At 41.6% G+C, this 22,074-nt stretch overlaps 1 protein-coding gene across 1 annotated transcript in view; it reads right to left on the bottom strand.

The window, feature by feature from the left end:
- Nucleotides 1–2,592: 2,592 nt before the first annotated feature.
- The window catches only part of LOC122811693 (F-box/LRR-repeat protein 2-like), a 1,608,203-nt gene continuing 1,588,721 nt past the window's right edge, over nucleotides 2,593–22,074 (bottom strand). The window contains exon 10 of the mRNA XM_044083707.1: nucleotides 2,593–3,516. Coding sequence (XP_043939642.1) covers nucleotides 3,396–3,516 — 121 coding nt within the window. The 3' untranslated portion in view covers nucleotides 2,593–3,395. The remainder of the gene's footprint in view (nucleotides 3,517–22,074) is intronic.

Raw genomic sequence — 22,074 nt, 5'->3', positions numbered from 1 at the left:
AGAATTAAGGGCAAAGTCAAAAATAATATGGGCACAAAGGCCCCAAATCAGGTACAGTTTTGATATATTACTCTAATTAACTTAGAAAGTTGAGTATTATTATTACGTATTATCGCAACCAGATTTATAACCCACTGTAATTCACAATGTGAAAGGGAAACAACTTCATGTTAAAGTAAAAAGGGGTGTGTAAACTCCTAATGACTACTGCAGCAATTTGGATCTGAACCACAGGAGTAACGGAACAATTCCTGTTCCTGGGTAGCATCCCTTTGCCAAATAAATGACTGACCACATGCACTAATAACCTGTTTCTGCTTCATGTTGGTTCTTCTGCTTTGTATGACTTTAACATGTCTGCTTTTTGTGCAATTTTTGCATTGCAGTGTTCTGTATTTTAACCCCTGAATCAGACTTGACGTCTTTCTCTATGTTTTTTTAAACATCAGAAATCCTGTAACTGTTTACGACTGCCCAGAAGGTTGAAAAAACAAAATAATTGTGCATAGGCAAAAACGGGGAAATCTATTTATGTGTACAGCACTGTTTGAAATGTTCTTTGTTTCCCGGGCTCCTGGTTCCATTAACAGTATAATCCTTCCTTTGTTAACACATAAACTAAATGAAATGCAGTAAACCATGATGAAAATATTCAGTGTTTGGATAGCTGGTTTGTTTCTATTCCTGTTTTGGATGAACAGTGACTTTTTCTGTATTCCACCAGAAACTACATATGTATAGCAACAGTCATGTTCACTATACTTTCCCAATAACTCATGGCAGTACAGGACATTAACAAACGAAGAAGATTTTGGGTTTATTCCTGTTTGAGTTTCAAAGGCAATGTGGTGCAACAGTAATTAGGAGTTTACATAATCCTTTCAAATGTAACATATAGTCATTTTCCGATAATCTTACGAATTGCACCAGGTTATGCTTCTGGTTACGGTAATACGTAAGTACCAAAAGTTTTGTATCAACATTCATTTTCTGCAGAATAAGCAGCACAAATTTCTAATGTCTCACATTAGAAAATCAAAAAAAAAAATGTAAAGGACAGGACAAAAATATGAGGCAAAATAAAGGATGCTTTGCAAAATTACATACTTTTCTGAGATAAGTGTACAGATAATATAACATTTCCGTTGTTTCCTGAAGGCTTGAAGTCTGGCACTAAACAAGTGACAAGAATTCAGAATTTCATTTTGCTGGGATTAGTCACTTCACCAAAAATGATACTGGGAATAAAGATGATTCTGAAATATAACTACTCAGCTATTTGATTCTGGATCCTATTGGGTACTTTCTGCATGAAAATTAAAACAAATCGTAAAATCTAGCAAAAAAAACTATTATCTAAACTAGATATAGTCTTTAAACTGGGTTCACAGTGGGCTAAAAGTATGCTCTATGAAAAATATTATTTAACCAGATTTTTGCACTGAAACAGCATGAATTTTGTTTGGTCACACTGATGTCTGCCGCATTCATTTTGAATCTTTTGCCATTCAAGATAAGGTAGGCATTAAGATAAGTGCCAGTAATGGAGCTTATACCTAGTGATTATAGTGTCATATGTATATTGAGTGGCTTTGAGGTTTCAAAAAGTTTAGTCCAGTGACGAATTTAAAAAAGAGCACATTGTGAGGCACGTACGTCACTTTATACTTTGTAATGGTAACTCCAATTTACTTAGGTAATTATGGAAGCAATTGTGGACCTCATCTGTCAGTGACAATAACATTATTTACTTAAAGGGAAATTATTGGTCACATCAATTAAACCAGCATCATTTAACTCAGAATATTATTTCCTGAAGGCACATATAACAGTAGTAGTGCTGAATGGAAACTCTCTTTCAGATGTTTTGAATCCAGTTTTGTCTTTACAGAATGTACCACAATTGTGCATAAGTTCTAAAGCGGCACTTCATTAGTTAGAATGAGGCATGTGCCTCACTTGGCTAGAATGTCCAATCTTTGCAAATGAATCCCTGTACCATCATCAGGTATGCCGGTGTTGACACCAGTGGTAAAAGGTGGGTAGGGGAGTTGATTTCCTTCCATGTCTCCTGCATGTAGCCTAATTTTCATCCAAGATGCATGAACCCATTAAAGAAGCCTGGGGCAGAATACAGAGTAATGCAGATGAAAGTCTTACCTTCTGCTTGCACTGGAGACTGTAAATAGGACGTACAAAAGGAGAGGTCTGGAATAGAATGCATACAAGTACCAAGTGGGAAAAAGACTATCACAGTACCACGGGCTGATTGATGTATCAGTGTGCACCAATATTTTTTATTTTATTTATGATAACATGCATAAAACACACGTGTTCATCATTTCCATAATTCCTCTGAAATATGAAGTCACTAATCACAGTTTTCACAAAGTGATCAAGGAATGTATCATGGGTATGAACAATCTGTCATTGTATTGAGAAAAGTGTCATTAATCTGTGATTATTATTGCATTTAGTGTTTAGGTAATAGATTTTCGGACTCCTAGATGGCAATAGAATGTGGTGTTGTACCAACAGTTTCTAACATGCCCCATGGAATATGGCCCAGAATCCTCCTAATGGGGTTTTTATTTTGAGACTTTCCAGAAGATACATGTGCACAAGGCTTATTGTGTGAAGCAATGTGAACTGTATTATGCTGTATGTGTTAATGATCTGAACACAGTTTTCACACAGAAAAACATTTGTACATGGTACGGTGGCCCAGCTTTTTCTAGTAAAATAAGACTGAACATTTATCTCCTCTCATCTGTGATTAAAACACTTGGTCTGTATCCAACATATTCATTTAGAATTTTATTCTGTGAGAAAATTATTATTCTTGAATATCACTGTCAGTTCATAAACATGAGAACAACATTTGCATATACCACAAATATTAAAATATAAAAAAGATTCCTTTAATGGTAACAATCTACAGCAAATTTACAAGTGCCGGTTATGTAGTTTCTGTATGATATAGAAACAGCTACATATATATTCCATCTGTCTGCCTATCTGTCCTTAAAACAGGCAAAAGAAGCTTGGTGCACCATCCACATATTTATTTAAATGTATATACTGTTGATTATGTCTATATCACAAATGAAGCCAAAAGCTTGTAGAAATGTACTCACATTGCTAAGTAATGTGATTACATAATTCTAGAAGTTACTCTGGCTGGCAGAAAAATAAAATTGCTCTCTTATTGAAATCTGCACATTTAATTGTTCCAATTACATTGCCACTTGATATAAACTCCCGAATCCGGAAGCCCAGTAGCTGAAGAGTTCTTAGGACAAAATTAAAGCAGTGACTGACTCTTCAGACTTGCAGGCATTACACTATTGTATAAACTGTTCATTTGAAGGCAGCAACAATCATCATTTATTCCTTCAGGCCTGATGTGAAGAATGGACAGAAAGGTCATGATGTACCTTAACATTTTTGTTTGTGTCTTTAATGGCTTTTAGATCGTACATGGTGCGGCAACCATACAGATGAAGTAGCTTTAATCTGAGGAAAGAAAAAAAGCACTCAGAAGTATACTTCACTTCCAAGGCAGAACATAAAAGAACAAGTTTTGAGTCAGATGCACTTTATTCTGTTCCATGAACAACTTACATATTGATGTTAGCTCTTCGTAAAACCCGTCTCCACTTTCAGCTTCTAACATGAATCCACTTCACATACATAATTTCTCCTATATTTCCAGCCATATCTTTCCCTTCTGAAATGTCATATTTTTTTCATTTCCAGTAAAAACATATTTATATATACTTCATTTGTTTTGTGTTGATTTTTCATTTCTCACCACCACCAGTGAATCAATAATAACATTCATTTAAAAATATCCATTGCGTTCAGAAAATAAAGCAAGCTAGTTTATCTTATGGAATTATGCAGATGTTTTACTCAGAGAAACAGTTTGCATTATGGGATGATATAATTATAAGCAGAGAAAATCTGTTTCTGTTAAAATCTGTACTGTTTCTTCATGGATCAACATGTTATTTTTTTTTATTTATAATATATATTAGAAATCTAAACTGATATCACACAAAAAGTTACTGAGCAAGTTCCATGGGCATTAAAATAAAAGTTAAATCAGACAGCACATCTTAAAATTGTTATGTCAAAATACAATATGAAAAGGCATTCCATTTGTCAGGGTTTCAATTTACTCAGTAAAAGTTGAAGAAACATAACTTGTTGAAATAGAACGTGACACATTGGGAGTGATCTTCCTGCTACAATACTAAGACTAAAGACCTATGTCAGGATGTTTACAGAGATCAAAGAAAATGTTACCAGCCAAGCACTGCCTATTCCAGAAATTTGCTCTCCCTGCAAAGAAGTAAAATGTATTTTACAGTCCTTTAACACTTTTGCTAATAAAGATATTAATGCGAATGGATTTGTAGTTAATTTCCCAGGTGCTTAACTTACCCTACCTATCTTCAGGAAGCAGTTCACTTCATGCATCTTCCTGCTTTTTGCTTCAGAGACAGTCAAAGTCCAGTTGGATTATTCTTGACTCCCAAAAAATTGCTAAAATGCTAAGCAGTGTGATATATATGTCATCCATATTTTCTAGAAAGCTGGGCAGATGACTACATTATCTGCTGTACTGTATTGCCACCCGGTTAAAAAGTCCCTTCACAGTGGTTTGGTATGAAAATGTCATGTTAAGCTCATATTGGCTTAAATGTTATAGTTTGTTGAAATTTGTGATGTACAGTAATATAACCATTAGTTTATTGAGTCCTCTGGTGGTGTTGACTAACATATTATTTTATGTTTCTCTTTGCCCCCAGTTTTGTGCTGAAAGACAACAGGTCCTGCTGCGTTCTTAATCATCAATCCACTACTGAACCATTTCTGGAATAGGGCTACTGCAAAAGGACCCTGCTCCCACCTCAGTTCTTTATTATTCCTGGCATCTAAATTCTAAAGTCCAGGCTATACTCCTGGCCTCTGGGTGCTGAATGGGTAGAGCCTGCATGCTCTCCCTGTATTTGCAAAGGTTTTCTCTGCATGACATGGTTTATTTCCACATCACAAACACATGATGCATAAGCTGACTTGCTACTTTAATAAACTGGCCTTCTGTCTACACTGTAGATCTTACCTTACTGGGTCTTCCATACTAATAAGATTTTATTTAACTTGGGATGAAAACAAACAGTCTTATGGACATCCTACCATTTCAGTCCTTAATGTTAAGATCAGTTCCAATACCACCTCCTTTGAAGACTTATTAGGATTTATTGACACATTTTCTGTGTATCTGTTGACATGCTATGACTTGTTGCTCATCCCTTTCTCTCTACAGTTAATACTACATAAGAACCTTCATTAAAAATTTCTCTAATCTATATTCAGCCCCTTCATTACAGTATTAACTTCCTGTTTACACTTATAAACCTATATAACATATTTTCCTTATTACTAAGTCAATCTAGTCCCTTAGATTTCCCATCTGTACTTCTACAACAGAGACATTTGAGACACACATGCATGCGAATGAGCACACACACACACGCACACACACACACACACACACACACACACACTTGCATGCATACAATTAGTCTTATATTTCTGTATCAAATATTTTCCTGAAGACTAGTCTTCTGAACATACTCTTAAGTGAAGAATCACAACTGTTTTACTTTTGATATTTCCTTGGCTTATAGTATTACTTAGTGACTTAATGCATTTATCATAGTTGTTTGCAGGAGCACAAGCAAGTGTTCACTCCCACTGCTTCCTGTCTCAGCATTGCCTGATTTGTGTGTTGCTGTGTTTCCACAAAATTGGTTTCTGAAGCCAATACTCTCACTTTTGTCTGGCACATCCAACTTTATGTCTGTGCTAAACAATTCCCAGGATTCATGAATCCTCCGTGTAAGACTAAATTAGTCTTACACGGAAATGCCAGTCTGAGAGTAAGATGGCAGCGCGCCACGCATATTAATGAGGGTGTGCTGCCTCAACTCTAAGGCTAACATGGAGCATGCACGAGTGCACGGGGCGTGTCAGACTGCCAAGCAGTCCAAAAATCCACACCCCTGCAAGTCTCTCAATTGGGAAATGTCAACTGACAAGAGCGAGTCCGCTCAAATGTGTACATACCCAACACTACACTCCCCCACATTCTAAACCCCTGTACAATTATAAAATGTAAAACTTTTATTTTTTTTTTATTATTCCCGATATAGCTGCCATAGCTGGTTGTAGCTCCCATCTGCAGTCAGCATGGCCGGTGTTGGAGAGGGCTCTTGATTTCGAGTGCAACGTTGGGGCATTGAGGAGTCAAAAGTAATGGTTTGGCTCCTCGTCCATAATCATGAAGAGAGACTCCTGCAGGGCCAGTTCCAGGGCACCCAATACAAAGCGGAAGCCTGGAACCATCTAGCTCATGATCTCACCAGTGCCACAGAAGTCCCTCGGACTGGTGAGCAGGTCAGACACCACTACTCAGACATGAAGAGATGCAAGAAGGACTGACTGAACCAGTGGATACAGGAGGCCCGTGGGATGGAAAATGCCCCACTACTGAGTAGGTAGCCATGGAATTACATATGTAAGAATTGCTATTGTAGTCTATATTATGGATAGGTATGTCTCAATATCACTTCATTTACTTCACAGCTGCAGGTGTCCATGTTGTGAATCAGCAAGCCTATCCAGATAGGCTGCAAAGGCTGGGGCACCAGGCAGGTTAGTAATTATTCTGCATGTATTGTTATATAAAATAAGTGAGAGAGATGAAAAAAAGTGTTGTAGCCCAATAATAAAGGTATAATAAGTCTTGAATAACTTCTCTGCATATACTGTTATATAAAATAAGTGAGAGAGCCTGACAAAGGGTGTTGTAACCCATTAATAAAGGTATAAGAAGTCGTGAATAATTTCTCTGCATGTACTGTTATATAAAATAAGTGAGAGAGCCTGAAAAAGAGTGTTGTAACCCATTAATAAAGATATAATAAGTCTTGAATAAGTCTTCTGCATGCACTGTTATATCAAATAAATGAAAGAGCCTCTAGAAAAGTGTGTTATGTAATTAATAAAGGTATAATTCCTGGAGTGTGTCCGTGTCACTTTCTTTGATATGTTGTTGTACTCTTGCATTATAGAAATAGTACTGTTGTATTAAGCGCTGTCAACCCACACTTGGGTAGGCCCATATAAAGTGGATGAAGGGAGTGCCAGTAGCTGTTAAGCATATATACAGTCCACAACTGTTGGTTCATGGCCGGCATGCACAGGTTAATCTGGCACATGAGTAGCTTGTTATTGTGTTCCCCAGAAATGTCAGTGAGCTGCTAGAAATGTAAGGGACTGTTAAAATATAACTGATAATGTCACCTGAATACATCTAGATATGTAGATATATAAATATAAATATAATATATAAATATGTAGCAGTAACATCTGCATCCTGGACAGTTTGTATGTCAGATACAGGTCAGGTATATAAAGAACTAGCAAAACCCATTTCACAATTTAAAGGACATTGCCTAGTGTGATAATACATGTAGGGGATATATACCTGCAGTCAATAGGAATGTAGTGTAAACTATAAGTTTATATAAGTTGTTAATGGAGGTATCTTTTTACAGCCTGCTGTATGTGCATAAACAATGCAATTCCACACCTCATTGGGTATGTCTAATCTCAAAACATTTGTTGGGACACATGTCCTATTGGTTTATAAATATCTGCATTTACTTTGATGCATGTGCCCTTTTCAAATACCACAATCCTGGTGGCCTGTTACCACCAATTAATCCTGCATGCTGTTGGAATGTCCACTGTTGTTCTGTATATGCATGTGTTATGCTTGTTGTTCAATTGTTGGAATTCTGGTGTGTTTGGTTAATGGGAATACAACTGTATGCTGTTACAACTAATTTGGAATGCTGTTGGCTGTTACCAACCCATATTGTCATTAAATCCTCCTAAACATAGAACGTATGGGAAGGCCGGTCCCAGCGGACCCACCTGTCCCACCTCAGCTGGAGATGGCACCTGGCACCAGCAGGTCTGGTGCCCAGCCTGGGACATCCTCCTCCATTGGGCCTGTGCCACCTTTGGGTGGAAGTGCTGCAGGGGATGGGGCTTGTCCCCCCCATACAAGTGTGGGCAGAGGAGGGCCACCTCTCACCCTCCGAATGGTCCAGGCTGTGGTGCGTAGGGAGATCCAGCGTTCTGTCACTGATCCTCTATGCCAGCTTGAGGCACGAGTGGCGCGACTCATGGGTGAGCCTGCCCCTCCTACACAGCCCCCAGCACACCCACCCTCTGGGCTGTGAAGATGCAGTTGTGACTGCCCATGGGTGGGGATCTCAGTTCCACTGTTGCAATCTATGGGCTCATGGGCTTGCAGTTTCCAAACATCCTTCCCTGTCAATGTTGTTCTCCCCCCATATATGTCATATTCTGCCCCTGTATGCGTCTTGTTTGTCCTGTCTGTTTACCTCCCCAACCTACCTCCCCAAATATACCTACATCCCCTACCCCACATTCAACTCTCACCTGGAAAATAAAAGGGCAATCTGCTCCAAAAAAAATTATGCCCCATACATAGCTGCCCATTTTGCACACATGTCTGCTGGACATATAAAATCTAATTTAATTGGCAGTACAACATACTTTGTTGTCCTCACCCCTCTCTCAGGGGTCGAAGGTTTCATATTTCCCTCCAAAATTATTGCATATGCACAGCTGTTGCTTTAAAAGAAATGGGCAGCTATGGTCCTTTCCTACACTCGTCCTGCACATCCAGAGCTGTTTTCCCTACTGTCTTTCCCTCTTTGTGTCCCTTTTTTACCACTTTCCTATCTCGCCATTTTCTTTTCTTTAAAAGAAATGAGCGCGAGGGTTAGCGGGAGTAAGCACTTTTAAGCAGTAGTTAGCAGGTTTGTGCGAGTGTACGCTTGTGTGCGCTTAGCTAAGTATTGCTAAGCTTCACGCAAACCCGCGCAAACCCGCTTACAACTGCTTAAAAGTGCCTTAGTCACCCTGCATATGAGGGGCCTTGTTCTGCTCAGCAGCAAAATAAAACACCTCTATCAGTCTCAAACCCCGGACCTTGGACACACTAGACTGCATGAAGTACCACTAAGCCACAGTAAGTATACAGCAGGTTGTTGCTGAAATAGATATATCATGCATCAGAATGAGTGAATGTAAAGGAAAAATAGGAATGCCATAACACAAAACCTGTTCTGTGGAACTTTCCCAGCAGTTGTTGTGGAATTGCATTACATGACTGTGATAAGAGAACCAGACATTCTAGCAGGAAATAATGTTACAGCAGCACTTTACAACCCCCACCCAGTATCATAGCAGGACAAACAGTGGCATATTTGATTAGGGCAGAGGACATACATCCCAACTGTGACTACATTTCAGGGATGTCCCTGATTTTGAAACATATGTTAGCTGTGTCTCTCTGAATCCCCTGAAAAGTACAGACGTTAGGCAGAAAGGTGGGGTATTACACCTAATGAATAATGATAATATGTAGGAGTTAGACACTGCTTGTACTTCAGAAAAGGTGTAGTAATCCATATGCACTGGTTCTCTTGAAGTCTCCACTTACTGTCTCTAATATTTTGAAGGTGTACCTCACTTTTACCTACCTTTACCTCACTCTGTTCAAATATGTACCTGAGTTTTTCAGAGGCCTGGCCGAGGCAGAAACACACAGGCATAACAGCTTTTCTGCTGTTACACACTGTGCAAATAGCTTTGGAAGGAGTTCCACAAACATACCCTTATGTAGGAGTACAACACTGAAATACCAAAGGATGTAGCCATGTACTGGTAGCAAATGACTGTAACAATGCCATTGTACCAGTGTTGAAAAGACCTGTGCATTGCACACACAGAGAATAACAGCCTAACATCTGGCTACCATCTGGATAGGTCCACAGTTGGGAGCTATGCAGGCTACTTCCCTTGCTAAACTAACAGGTACACAGCAACCCTTTAAGTCCAGCAAGATAAAATTCACACAATAATACATAATGCTCTCTGCATGTCTGCATCCCCACCCAAATGCACAATATACCTGTATGTTCAGGGTCTACCAAATATGTAGGTAGGCATACTCAGTACTGGAATTGTCCAGTTTTCTTGAGCATCCTGTGCTAATGTCAACAATAAAAAAGCACAAACTGTGCAGAAGTGAGTACATTAATATTCACAGTATAGCAGTTCACAAACAGTTCATGTGCCAAATGAATACATCTCAATAACTACTTTTGTATGGCAGTTAATTGTATAAGTAGAAAAGAAACTACATACTCCCATGTATCTTGTGTTAGCATTTGTAGAGGTGAGTATAATTCTACACTGACAACTGTGTACTGGAAGTGGCAACATTCAGGTCTGAGTACAACATTTAAATCACTGGCTACATCCCTAGCTTCAGATATAAGAAGTATACCAACCTTCTGACTTACACAACGGTGTCCACAGCAAACAAGCATGGGCCCCACTTTGGAAAGCTGAAAGGGCTACACCTACCTGACTTAGCAATTTATAGCATTGAATTGCTATGACAGTGAGTACTGCAATTACCACACAGCAGGCTGCATGTAATTACCAAATGGTGGCCACCAACTGGTACAGAGGCCATCACATGCACATGTGCAGATACCTATATAAGCAGGCTGTACTTGCTGCCCACACACGCAATCATTCCATTGCAGATATTGAGAGAGAGAGAGACAGAGACAGAGAGAGAGAGACACACACCCACATCAACAGAAAAAAAAAAGCCAAAGACACACAGAACGTAATAATACCAACACATACAAAGTAAAGGTATGTAACAGATATGTATTTACTGGCATCTAGTAGATGTTTTTGAAGAGTATTCTACATAATTTGAAACATCCATATTTGGCAGCAGTACGTATCTATGCAGAGATGCCCTGCATAACTACTGCCCTGGACAAATCAGTGTGTAGCTGTGTGCAATGGGACATAACTGTGACATATGTAGCTCAGCATTAAATGTCAAACATCTGATCCATGTTATCTGTGTTCTGTACAGTAGTGTGGACAATGGCTGTTTGGGGGAGTAGCGCATACAGCTATATAAACATTGATGTGACAAAGTAGCACATGCATGATAGTCATATTAACGTGTAGCTTAGCACTGGCAACTGCTGTACCAGGATAGTATGCTAATCTAGCATTTGCAGCTATATATATATATATATATATATATATATATATATATATACCCTCTAATATTACTGTATGCTCACATGTAATACCTGTTTATGTTGCAGCAAGGCCCAACAGGTCAGCCGTGAGGTAGGAACTTACAACAGTGGGAACCGTGTGTGTGTATGGCACATACATACGGAGAGATATATCTGTGTCAGATATATTAACATCTGTACATGTGCGTAGAGCAAGGGACATACTGCAACTGTTTGTGAAGGGTGGACATATATATGTTGGTGAAGGTTGTTATGCGCATATTTGTATGTAGGTTGTAGTGTGTGGCAAAGAAGACAGCATACAGTGCTGGTATATGACATGTGGTGGTTAAACGCTGTGGGTGTGATTTGTTAGGTTTGCAGTGTTGCAGCCAGTGAGGCCTGCCAAAGCTACATGGGCTGAGAACACCTTCAATGCATTTCTCACAAGACTGTGCAATATTATTACATAACTGTATATGTCACATCCTTCACATAATTGATATTCCCACCATGAAAGGTGGACTGTATATATATATATATATATATATATATATATATATACAGAGAGAGAGAGAGAGAGAGTCATATTTACTGCGAAAGCTGCCTGGTGACAAAGCCATGGCCTCAAGCTCAATGTCAAAAATGCATTGGCATCCCTTTTGGTAAAAACTCTGTACCCATAGGTGGTAGTCTACTTAACACCGAAAGTGTGATAAGACACCATGGGACACAGGTGGACAGTAGTCTTCCCTTTGATAATCACAGTGCCACACTAGTCATGTAATCTGTCTATGTGGCACCCCTCATCACAAAAGATGTGTCATCCAGGGAAAAAGAGGTCAGTGTTCCCCTTTACTCATCACTCATAAAACCCATTATAGAGTACAATGTCCCTTTTGGTATGTATCTCACAAGACATCTACAGCAACTGGAAAGGCCACAGACATACCTCACAAAGAGTATTACCGGACTCAAACAAATGCCCTATGCAGACCGTCTCACAAAACCACAGCTAGACTGTGTCGCATATCGCCTACCCAGAGGTGACCTCTGCCTAACATACAAAGCTAAGTCAAACCCAGAGTTGTTGGACATGCTCCACGTAAACAGATCACAATCTCTATGAGCTACACGCTCTAGGGGCCTAAACCTTGTCACCTCAATAAACAGAACATGCTGGAGGGATAGATTCTTATCTCAGAGGCATCCCATACTCTGGAACAAACTACCTATTAATAGCAAACAAAGCTCTTCATTAGCACTCATCATGAATAATCTTGATGATTGGATGGGAGATAGGAAATACACCCCAGGAATCACCTCTGTGGCTCTGCTTGACAGGGGCACATGAAATTAAATTACTTGGGTGGCAAAGGCAAGGGTATAATCTGGCTAGGCTTCTATAGGCCCTAGGGCCAATAGCATATTACATACCTATGAACCAATACACACCCACATGTACTTGTTGAAATAATTGCTATCTGAGGTTGACTGAGTGTGATGGTGAATGTGTCAAAGTTGTGTATATGGGGGATAGCTTAGTGGGAAACTGTTTCTGTCATGGTATTTTGTGTCCTAGCTCTGATCCCAGCAAAAGATGTGTATGCTATTCCTAGGCAGTAAAAGCAGTATGGCATATGGTCTGACATAGTCCCTTGGTGTTAACTGGGGTGTGCCATTGGAGGCTAAAGCAGTACATGTATGCTTATTGATTGGTACTGCTGGTGAATCCAAATCCTGTATGAACTGTAGTACTACCTGAAGCTGTAGGCCTAAACAGCACAGTATGGTGTATGTCTACATTGCTTGGAACCACTGTTTTGTGTGTTCCCTGTAGTCCTCACAGATTACATACCTCAGGCATAATGTTTTGTAAGTAATGACACACAGTACTGTATGGTACACACGTAAAGCTCCTCTGGGTTGCCATACCTTTGTGTCTTGTATGTATGTCTGATGTATGTGTGGGTATGCCTGTAACATGCCCTCAGTCATATGTGTGTTACAGGATATAAGTGCGTATCTAGCAACATGTATAGTCTAGTACAACAGTATGCCACCTATATTCACGAATGTGCACATATTTTAGGCAGGGGTTTGCCATCAACAACTAGTGTGCTATACTGGTAATACTGTAACTGGACTTTACAATCATTGCAATGGATGACATATTTCTTTATGCATTAGCTTGATATATACCTCCTGTGGCTAGGTGGTTCATTGTGTTGCAGACAGTGTGCCATGTACTGTTGTATAGTCTTACATAGTGGTTTCTCTTTGTTGCTGTGCAGAATATGGTTTAATATATAGAGCGTGCCTGGCACTGTCACACAGTTGTGGGTTGAGCACTGATATGTGGTACTGAAAGTGTGCATCCTCTGATAGCCAATAGGTTGCTATATATGGCAGTTCAGTGATATCTGTACTGTAGAATGTTAAGTGTGACACATGACTTGCTCACACATATTGTTTCATTGTCTTCCAGGGGGGACCCACCATCGCAACCCAACCTATAGTCCTGCTGAGGATGATGTCATAACAACCAGTAGGGTAAATGACATAGGCATGCATAACCGGACATATGAGCAGGTATGCCATCACTGCAGTGATTTACTTAGACATGTCCGGCAGTGTGCATCTGATGTCCGTAGACAATAGCTTGCCACAGGTGGTGGGGTTACCATCCATCCCCCCTCACCAGAGTGGAGGAGCTGCTCCTGAGCCTGGTGGCTCCTGGCCAACAACAACAGCAGACATGTATCACCATGGAGGCCGGAGCCACCCAGCAAGTTCACATGGAGCGTGCAGGTAACATGGCATATCTGTAGACTACTGTTACCTCTATTGGTAGATCATGCACATGTGAGATGTGTACTGTGTAGTTAGAAGATGTGGAGCCTGGTGTTGTGCAATACTGATAATTTGGAACATAATCTGTAGGCCTGTGACTGTCAACTGTTGTACTACTGTAAGATTGCAAACCCACAGTAGCAACGCCACAGTTGTTGCCAGTCTCATATCCTTGTAGGTCCCTCTGGTGTGACAGCAAGGCAGCAGACCCATGCTGTTGAGTGTGTTCTACATTTAATATTGCAAATAAAGTGTGCATGTCATAGGTGAGGTGTAGGCCATGTACACATGTAACACACCTACTCATAATGCATGCTGTGCATGTTTGCTATGAGACTATGCACATCTCAGTAACATGAGTAGCTGCCTCAAACACATGCAATACACAGAGCATCCCAAACAATTGTGACTACACTGTAGTGGATATTGGATAGGCAGAGTTGATCCACATGCACACAACATACAAAGCTTTGTCATACGCAGTACATGTTAATATGCTACACATGTTGTATTCAGACACCCGCTGTAAGGACACACTCCAGTATCCCAAATGTCATCCACACAGCACACATAATATACCTGAGGGGTAGAGGCCTATCATGGGGCAGTGCGACACTCTTCAACACACAACACATTCATGTTAGGCAATGCTCCCTATTGGGCACCTTACAAACACATGTAACAACTGGCTGTGAAATGGTGAATGTAGCCATGGTACTGCAGTTCAGGTACAGCATGACAGGTGCCAGTCTGGCACACATTAGTAGCCTTGAGTGACCACATGATGCTGCATGATGATGGCTCATGGTACTACACCCCATCCAGTTACAGTAACCACAGTACTACACGTAGCATCCATTGCTATACACCTCAATGTTGTGTGTGTGCAAACATATGCACCTATACACAATATGCATAGCAATCACCATTTGCACAAAGTGACACATATATGTCTTGTAATGCTATTGAGTGCATAGGTCACATGACAAGCATTGGGTATGTGTGATGTTTAATGTTGCAGTTGTGTTGTTGCATGCCATGTCATGGCTGGCACTGGCATGTCCACAATATGTTCTACACTCACCATAACTACTGTACAATGGCTATGTTGAGCAATGGTATTCCATCAAGTATACATGCACCACTGATCCTGTGTGTATAAATAGCATGCGTGAGCTAAACCTGTGTCCACAATTATCTGCTAAAGACACAGATGCTCTAAGCAGAAATGGATATCTATATGACACACAGATGCACATCCAGCCATGGTATGTATACCTGTGAGTGATGGTACACAGGACATTAAAGAGCTTTTAGTACTTGCACAACAATGTTGTGTCCATGTACATATTGCATTCCAGGGTGAGGCCAATCACTGAACAACAACACACATGCATCAAAGCCATGTATACTGTTATTAGCAAGGACTGTCTACACTCGCACTGCATGCTGTTGAGCAACAAATGTCCTGCATGCTGACATGTGTGATATGACTCTTTGGCTTATGATACTGTACCCCACCATCAACCACTATTGAGTATGTTCTGGATTGCTGGTGGCGTGTGTGTGTGTGTGTGTGTGTCTGCTTTAGTGAGGAGTGTATTTGTGTACATGTGTGCATGTGTGCATGTGTTCATGTGTGCATGTGTTCATGTGTGCATGTGTGCATTTGTTCATGTGTGCATTTGTTCATGTGTGCATGTGTGCATGTGTTCATGTGTTCATGAGTCATGTTTGCATGTGTACATGTGTGCATGTGTTCTGACATCATGTACAGGTCGTAAAGTGTGTTTCCTGTCTTCCTCTCACAGGTGCAGAGGTTGGGCTGGTTCAGTGCAGCAGGGAACCTGATGTCACTGACATAAATAGTGATAATGAGGAAAGGTGTGTTGAGGCACAGGCATGTTTGCCAGGGTCTGTCATTGGGCAACCAATCAACAGTACACAAGTGTCCACCCCATTCATGCACACAGTCATACTGCCTATATATCCATCATCACCAATGCCCTTAGCTGAGGGACAGTGTACAGTCAGCAATGGCCAGGACAGTGTGGTATCTATGGCACATGCATCAGGACACAGCAGCCATAGCCAGATGTCTGGAATGTTACCACATAGGCAGATGTCCTGGGGTTCTCGTTGGAGCACTGCTGGTCATCATGCCCCTGGCAGACATGCCACAGGTCTTACAACCTCACACATGTTCCAGGCTGTCATGGAGGCACAGGCATGTATGGAACCGTACACCAGACAGGGACTAAGGGCACAGAGGGCACAAATAACACCACTGTAAATGACAGTAGCCGTGACCTAGCAGGTGTCATCTGTAATTACACTGAGGTCATTGACAGACATTGGGGTGAGACATTAGATGTCCTCTGCAATGTCATGTCCATGTGTCAGGACAGTGCAGGATGGTTGAGACATAGACGTGGACGTATGCCAGCAACATCAGCAGCTGGCAGTCACCGCGGACGTCCCTCAAGTCACAGCTGCTCCCGTAGTGCCTGCACCAGCCCCAGCAATGTTGGGGGTGGGCTGTCCATAGACCGTCCTAGAAGACCACGTGCACATGGCTCTGGACAGTCCCAGCAGGGACCTGGGTCCAGTGTACATATGTCTACCTCTGAGGATAGTACCCAGTCTGGCTTAGTACCTGATACTGTCAGTAGCACCCCTGTCAGGCACAGGTACCGTATCTGTGGCCAGAGATGGTGATCTGTAAAGCCTGGCAGGTACAGTCTGTGGCTGTCCCACAAATCCCTGTATATGGCTGCCACATGGTGGAACTGTGTGCATGCAGACACACACACATAAACCAGACACCTAGGGCTAACACATACCCGCATACATTACATCAACATTGGCCCATACCAGTGCTCTTGGCCCTCACACACACACACACACACACACACACACACACACACACACACACACACACACACACACACACACACACACACACATGTCAATTGTATGGCTCAATGTAGGCCTCTGGCAAACCAACAACACACCCTGTGCATATGATGAAACCTGTGCTCCCCCTGTCATCTGTAACATTGATGCAGGAACAGGCTAACATGGTGCTGATGCACAGGGTGATGTTATAGCAGTATAGCAATGTTAGCATGTTGTCAGCAGTAAAATGTAATGATATCCTTGAAGGTGTAGCTGAGCAGGCATGATGCATTAAAGCTATAATTCTTAATGTAGTATTGTTTACACCAGTGTTAATTCCAATACTGTATTGTCCGCCCACATGCCACTTGGCTGATGTGTGTAGTATTGGCAGCATGTGTTAGAGAGTGGACAGTACGTGTGGGATATGTGCAGCACAGGTGTACATTGGTGAACATGGTGGAGGTGCACTGTCTGCATGTACGTGCATAGTGGACACATGGGCAGGGTGACATGCCCTGTATTACACAGTGTTAACACTCCATAGTTTCTATTGGTGGCCAGTATGCATTGTACTACACACATTTTGAAACCTGAGTATGCATGTGCGTATGACATGGTTTGACACTGTGCTGTGGGGATACTGTTACTATCTATAAAAAAAGAAAGAAAACACCACAGGGGTAATGTACCTCCAAGCAAAAAATCTCTATGAAATCAAACCAAAGGATGGCAGGTACTCCACGACAATCAAAGCAAACCACTGAAAATAGCTTAAAAAAACTTCTTTAAAAAAAAGTTTTCAAGTCTGAAGAAGCGCCCTTGGAGACGCGAAAGCGCTTACTTTGTGGAATAAAAGAAGTATTTTTTAAGCTATTTTCAGTGGTTTGCTTCGATTGTCGTGGAGTACCTGCCATCCTTTGGTTTGATACTGTTACTATCTATCATTGGTTTGCATTCTGGTAGTATACATCACCTCAACAGCCTGACCATAAACATTTGTTAGATGATGTCTTGACAACTGACACACAGATGTAGGACACACAGTAACATTTGGATCCTTCGGGTACTATACTATGCCAGTAACCAGTGTTATTCACCTGCACCCATTCCTGGGACCACCCCTGTTTGGCATATAGCTCTCTTAGGTACAAGCATACACAGTAGGGATATGTCCGTCCACGTTTGGAAATGCATATTGTGGGCTATAATGCATTCTCCAGATGACACACACATCCTCCACAAGGGTATCATACAGACAGATACCCATTGTCAAACCCATGCTGTAAAGCTATAAGCCAGCTAAAGCACAGTCATCCACCTTCACAAAACATAGTATCCCCACAGTACCACATGGGTATTAGCCCCCAACATGTTGAGCGTGTACCGATGTATGCATACAGCCAAGTGTTACGTCATCTCTCCTTTGATAATCTCATTTCTAAAGGTATCTGGAAATCCCTTGGTGGATCACATAAGCAATAAGGGGTCCACATGCATATCCACAAAGGTTGTTGTACAGCTATAATGGATAGCCATCATTGACAGACTTTGCTGCGTTTGAACAGGTTTCAAATATACCTCAGGCATAAACCCTCACTCACACTATTCAATGGAAACCATAATGAGTGTGTGTGACACGGATGACCTAGGCCAGAGATCATTGCAGTGGCTAGGCTTGTCACAAGCATACAGATGTGACCTCAGGTCTGTAAAGCAGCAGCACACCCTGGCAAAGATAACAGATGTGTTAATGGAGAAAGCAGGGTTCCCCCCATGAAATAATCGAGGTCACATGTATGTATATGTAAGTGCCACACAGCTACCTGACATGCAATGCACATACGCTTGTCATTGTGATATGTCATACGGTAGTGAAAGCAAAACCCACGGCACATTGACCAACAGTGTCACACACGTGAAGCGCACACAAACACACACACAGTCATCAAGTGCAGAATTCTAACCCCTACCTAACTACGTTATGATACTACAGCAGTACGCATGTACATGACGTGCTATAAACATTACTGGAAGTTCTTCTTTCCACAGGTATATCTGTAGGATGGTGACATCATCTGACCTGACAAAGGTGAGAATACCACTTTGAATGTGTTGTTGTAGTCTCCAAAAAGGTTGCTCTTTCCCAAGGGGAGACACACACACACTCTCATACAGTTGTTAGTTGCAGGATTCAAACCCCTACTTAACTGCATTATGATAATGCAGCAGTACGCATTTACATGACGTGCTATACACATTACTGGGAGTTCTTCTTTCCACAGGTATATTTGTAGGATGGTGACATCATCCGACCTGACAAAGGTGAGAATACCACTTTGAATGTGTTGTAGTCTACGAAAAGGTTGCTCCTTTTCAACGGGAGACACACAGACACACCCTCATAAAGTTGTCAGTTGCAGGATTCAAACCCCTACCTAACTATGCTATGAAACTACAGTAGTATGCATTTACATGACATGTTATACACATTACTGGAAGTTCTTTTTTCCACAGGTATATTTGTAGGATGGTAACATCATCCGACCTGACAAAGGTGAGAATACCACTTTGAATGTGTTGTTGTAGTCTCCAAAAAGGTTACTCCTTTTCAAGGGGAAACACACACTTGTAGGATTCAAACCCCTATCTAACTACATTATGGTACTATAGCAGTATGCATTTACATGACGCACTATACACATTACTGGGAGCTCTTCTTTCCACAGGTATATTTTTAGGATGGTGACATCATCCGACCTGACAAAGGTGAGAACACCACTTTGAATGTGTTGTTGTAGTCTCCAAAAAGGTTGCTCCTTTCCAAGGGGAGACACACACACACACACACACACACTCATACAGTTGTCGGATTCAAACCCCTACCTAACTATGTTATGATACTACAGCAGTATGCATTGACACGACACGCTATACACATTATTGGGTGCTCTTCTTTCCACAGGTATATTTGTAGGATGGTGACATCATCAGACTACACAAAGTGTGTACATTAGGTGACATTAGGTGGGCTACATCGATGGCATTTCTAAACACTTTGGCAATGTGATCATCAAAGGAGAGTGTACTATCTACCTGGGTCCACAGGTCCATAATTACATTCTCTGTACATACTGGATTACCACCTATGTGGTAATTTGTCTGCACTTTGTTTTATCCAAAGGGATGTCTATGCATTGTTTGGCATTCTGCTTGAGGGCATTGTTTGACACCAGGTATCTGTCTCTGTAAGACCCTTCTGGAGGATGTCTATGTCAGCGGTAGAGTCGAGTATGGACCACAATTGGCAGTCATCTGCAGACTCGTTCAGCCATACTCCTCCCATGTTTGCCTGTACCTCTGAGCAGTATCTACTGAACAGGTCGGGACCCAGGACCAGGACCTGTGGGATGCCATTTGTGAGTGGCTTACAGTTGGACATGGCACATGAAACTCTGAACATGTGTGTTCGATCTGTGAGACAGTTGGCCACCCATCCTGTGACATAGGTGTTAATGTTCAGGTTGGTAAGCTTGTCCATGATGCCAGAGTGGGGAATGGTGTCAAAGGCCTTAGTGAGGTCCAGGTGGGCTGTATGGCCTACGTTCACCTCCATCTATGTCCTTGGTAACTGTTTCAAGGACGTGAACTAGGTTTAGGGGGCAGGAACTGCCTTTAACTAAGCCAAGTTGGGTAGAGTCCAGTGTCTGTTGTCTGTTGTTTCCCAATGTCTCTGTTTATGGGTTCCATGATATTCTGCTCCATAGCTTTGCAGACCAGGCTGTGTAGGCCTATAGGGCAATAGTTTCCAGGTTCTGTTGTGGCAACACCTTTGTGGAGCTGGATGGCTGTTGCTGTATACCATTCTTTGGATACATAGCCTGTGGTACGGTTGAGTCTGGACAGTGAATGTAGGTGAGGATGTAGTTCCTTTGGGGGCTGGTGTAAGATGCAGCCTGGCACACCATCCAGACCCATTGATGCTGTGTTCATAGCTTTGGAGAGTGCTGTTTCTACCTGCATGTCCATGATGTCTGGGGCTGTGGATTCTTCTGGGATGGACACAGACCCTTTTGGGGGGTGATGGGGGGTTTCACTGCACTTGTCCACCAGGATGTGGCCAATGTCAATTGGTCCAGTGTATGTTTTGTCACTTTGCAGTGGCTGAAAGCATATTTGTGAGTTGCCACCTACATGTTTGGTATAGCTAACAAAGGATTTGTGGTGGTGATTCTTACATTCCTTGGTATTTTGTCTTTAGAAACAGGCCTTGCATTACTTTATGAGCAATCATTGTGTCTTCCTAATACTGATCAGTGATGCCTTTCCTTCTGTGGGGTTTACCCTATCATGTGTTAGTTTCCTCCTTCTGTTGTATAGCTTATTTATGGGCAACAACCACTGGCTTGGTGTCTTCCTTTTGGAGGTGTGCATCTTGGTTTTATTTGGTATGTCTCGATCCATGCATCCCTGTAGATGCTCATAGAATGCACTTGTAAATGATGCTGCGGATTGTATAGCATTATCCTATAGCAAGGGGGCTTTGGTACTTTACACTTTGGTCCTGAGAAGTGTGCATTTTGCTTTTGCAATGTCTTTAGAGTGTTTTACTTGACTGGGGGGGGGGGGGGATGTGAATGTCCACTATGATTACTTTATGATCTGTATTACCAGCACGGGGTTTATCTCTGTTGCGGAACACTGGTACCCCATGTTGGTGATGCTCCAGTCCAGTACATTGTCACCTCTAGTAGCCATGGTGGCCAACTGTTCCAGGGCATTTGAGTGTTTACACTCTAGGAAGCATTGGGCAATGGACATTGTACACCAGTAATTATCTTGGTCAGTGTTTGGGTAGTTGTAATCCCCTCATATAATGCTGTTTGGTAGGACCTTTATATTTTCCACTGTTCTCAGGAATACTGAGTGAGGTTCCTGAGACATGGTAGGTGATCTGTAGCAGCCTACAATGTGATAAGCAGCTTTGCCTAATGTGACTTGCACTTGCATGGTCTCTGGGGCCTCATGCTGTGCCACTGACCTGGAGGTGTGTGTATCCATAAGGTAAATGGATGCACCCCTTCCTTCTGTA

This window comes from Protopterus annectens, chromosome 9.part0 (assembly GCF_019279795.1).
Source record: "Protopterus annectens isolate FY-2018-M chromosome 9.part0, PAN1.0, whole genome shotgun sequence".
Classification (NCBI taxonomy): domain Eukaryota; kingdom Metazoa; phylum Chordata; order Ceratodontiformes; family Protopteridae; genus Protopterus; species Protopterus annectens.
The sequence above is the reverse complement of the archived record's forward strand: the minus strand, read 5'-3'. Positions and strand labels throughout refer to the sequence as shown.